The sequence below is a fragment of the Panthera uncia genome, assembly GCF_023721935.1.
Source record: "Panthera uncia isolate 11264 chromosome B3 unlocalized genomic scaffold, Puncia_PCG_1.0 HiC_scaffold_1, whole genome shotgun sequence".
Classification (NCBI taxonomy): domain Eukaryota; kingdom Metazoa; phylum Chordata; class Mammalia; order Carnivora; family Felidae; genus Panthera; species Panthera uncia.
In genome coordinates, this window is record NW_026057582.1 from 113,118,567 (window position 1) to 113,121,619 (window position 3,053).

At 51.0% G+C, this 3,053-nt stretch overlaps 1 protein-coding gene across 2 annotated transcripts in view; it reads right to left on the reverse strand.

Annotated features, from left to right (window-relative positions):
* Window positions 1-274: 274 nt before the first annotated feature.
* SCAMP2 (secretory carrier membrane protein 2) overlaps window positions 275-3,053 on the reverse strand; it is a 23,363-nt gene continuing 20,584 nt past the window's right edge. For both annotated transcript variants that reach the window (XM_049613886.1, XM_049613887.1), the window contains 2 exons: window positions 608-728; window positions 275-417 (listed from right to left, as the gene is read on the reverse strand). In XM_049613886.1, the coding sequence (XP_049469843.1) occupies window positions 283-417; window positions 608-728 (256 nt within the window). In that variant the 3' untranslated portion in view covers window positions 275-282. The remainder of the gene's footprint in view (window positions 418-607; window positions 729-3,053) is intronic.

Sequence of the window (3,053 nt, forward strand, 5' to 3'; positions counted from 1 at the left end):
CCACAGCTTCGAATCCTACCAAACTACCACCAGAGAAGGAAAGACTGTTTTGTTTTGTTTTTGTTTTTGTTTTTTTCCTGTTATGTAAAAAATAAGTCCCTGTCCCTCCCTCCCCTTCTCGAGCAGAACGGAGAGCTGGTTGCTGAGGAAGGAGGAAGAACTCCGGCAAGACCCTCCCCCGGTCTGTGCTGGGCATAACCACTGTTTAAGGCACCCACGGAAAGTGCAGCTAGAAGGCAGGCAAGAGAAAAGGCTGGGGCAGAGGAAGGACAGTCAGGGGGACTAGTTCCCCTGGAAGGCTCCTCGGGCAGCATTTGAGGCAGCGCTGCGGAAGGTCCTGTTGCTGAAGATGCCCTGGGAAAACTCCTCCTGGGCCTGCTGGAAACTGGCCCCCGTCCGGCGGTATAGGGAGTGCACCTGGGGAAAGAGGCTGGGGTGAGAAGGCCGCCCTGGAGTCCCACCTGACCTCCCATCCAGAGCCTTGGTGACAGCCGCTGGACCTCTGGGACCCGGGAAGCCCAAATGCTCTAGTGATGGGCTCGAGGCAAAGGCAGGAGAGGGGTGCCGGCTTCCTTGGGCTGCTGTTGGGCCAGCACCCAGCACTCACCCGCTTCAGAAGGAAGAGTGAGAGCACGGCACATAGGGTGAAGAAGCCAGCCACCACCATCATGATGATTGACACAGCCAAGTGGTCTTTCTTCAGTGTAGACAGGGCTGCGATCCAACCACTGCAAAGGGAGGAGGCGGCCAGAAGGGACACAGTGGGAATGGGCCCCAGAGGTCCCTGTGAGGTGTTCTTCTCTAAGTGGCCGCTGTATGCTGACCAGCCACCACCCAGGCACCTCCCTCCAGCACAGAGCCCAGGGGGCCACGAGCCCTTGGCCTGGGAGAGGCCAGGCCTCTGTGAAGGCTGAAGGGAAGGGCCCCACACGGCCCTCACAGTCAGGAGTAGCATGGGGGAGGGCCTTTTCCTGCTCTTCTAGGGGACGTGGAAAGCCTGGCTGCTTGCTTCCAAGGCCCCCCTCTGGGAAGGAGGACCACTGGCCAAGCCATCGCATTCATCCTGTCACCTCAGCTCCTCCTGCTGGGGCCCAGGGCAGCCCCTCTGCCTCCAGCATCACCTTCCCCAGTGTCCTTATCTATGAAAGGGGATATCCTCACACTGCCTGAATTAAATAAGAACTTACCACAAAGCCACAGTTCTCAAAATAGTGCAGTACTGGTATAAGGACAGACATACAGATCAATGGAATAGAACTGAGAGTCCAGAAACAAACTGATAATTCTATCAACTGATTTTTGACAGGGATGCCAAGACCAGTAAATGGGGAAAGAATCCACATGGAAAACAATGAAGCTGGTCCTTCACTTCAACCATACGCAAAAATTAACTCCAGATGGATCAGAGACCTGGGGCACCTGGGTGGCTCAGTCGGTTAAGCAGCTGATTCTTGGTCTTGACTCAGGTCACGATCTCATGATTCAGGAGTTTGAGCCCTGCGTTGGGCTCTGTGTTGGCGGTGCAGAGCCTGCTTGAGATTCTGTCTCTCCCTCTCTCTGCCCCTTCCCGGCTCCCTCTCTCTCTCAAAATAAATAAACTTTAAAAAACAAACAGGGGCGCCTGGGTGGCTCAGTCGGTTAAGCGGGCGCCTGGGTGGCTCAGTCGGTTAAGCGTCCTACTTCAGCTCAGGTCATGATCTCGCAGTCTGTGGGTTCGAGCCCCGCATCAGGCTCTGTGCTGACAGCTCAGAGCCTGGAGCCTGCTTCCGATTCTGTGTCTCCCTCTCTCTCTGCCCCTCCCCTGCTCATGCTCTGTCTCTCTCTGTCGGAAAAAAAAAAAAAAAAAACAAAAAACAAAAAACATTAAAAAACAAACAAACAAACAAACAAACAAAAGGGGCGCCTGGGTGGCTCAGTGGGTTGAGCGTCTGACTTCGGCTCAGGTCATGACCTCACGTTGAGTTCGAGCCCCGTGTCAGGCTCTGTGCTGACAGTTCAGAGCCTGGAGCCTGCTTCAGATTCTGTGTCTCCCTCTCTCTCTGCCCTCCCTGCTCATGCTCTCTCTCTGTCTCTCAAAAATAAATAAATGTAAAAAAAAAAATTTTTTTTTTAAAAAACAAAAAACTTTGTGCGTCAAAGGACACTATCACAAGAATGAGAAAAATAATACACAGGGGGGAGAAAATGTGTTCACTAAATATCTGATAGGGAGCTGGTATCCAGAATATATAAAGAAGTCAACAACAAAAAGACAACCCAATTACTAGAGAAAGACTTGAATAGACATTTCTCCAAAGATACACAAATGGCCAACATCATTAGTCATTCAGGAAATGTCAATCAAAAAACAGTGAGGGGGGTGCCTGGGTGGCTCAGTTGGTTAAGTGCCAACTTCGGCTCAGGTCATGATCTCAAGGTCCATGGGTTTGAGCCCTGTGTTGGGCTCCGTGCTGACAGCTCAGAGCCTGGAGCCTGCTTCGGATTCCATGTCTCCCTTTCTCTGCCCCTCCCCAACCCGTGCTGTCTCTCTCAAAAATAAATGTTAAAGTTTAAAAACAAAAACAAAACAAAACAAAAAACAGTGAGGTATCTTACCTCTAGGCTGGGAAAAAAAACAAACCAAACCAGAGTTGGTGAGAATGTGGAAAAACCAGAGCCCTCACACACCACCATGTGTGTACAGACATGGTACAGACTTGTACATGTACAGAATGGTACAGACTTCCATCTGACCCCGCAATTCCACTCCTACGTACATACTCAAAAGAACTGAAAATAGGTGTTCAACAGCTCGTACAAAAACGTTCATAGCAGCAGTATTCACAACAGCAAAAAGGTGGAAAAACCCCAGGGTCTATCAATTGATGAGTGGATAAGCAGATGGATGGGATATGATTCAGCCATAAAAAGGGATGAAATACTAATCCATGTTACAACATGAGCCTTAAAAACATTATGCTGGGGCGCCTGGGTGGCTCAGTCGGTTAAGCATCCGACTTCGGCTCGGGTCATGATCTCGCGGTCCGTGAGTTCGAGCCCCGCGTCGGGCTCTG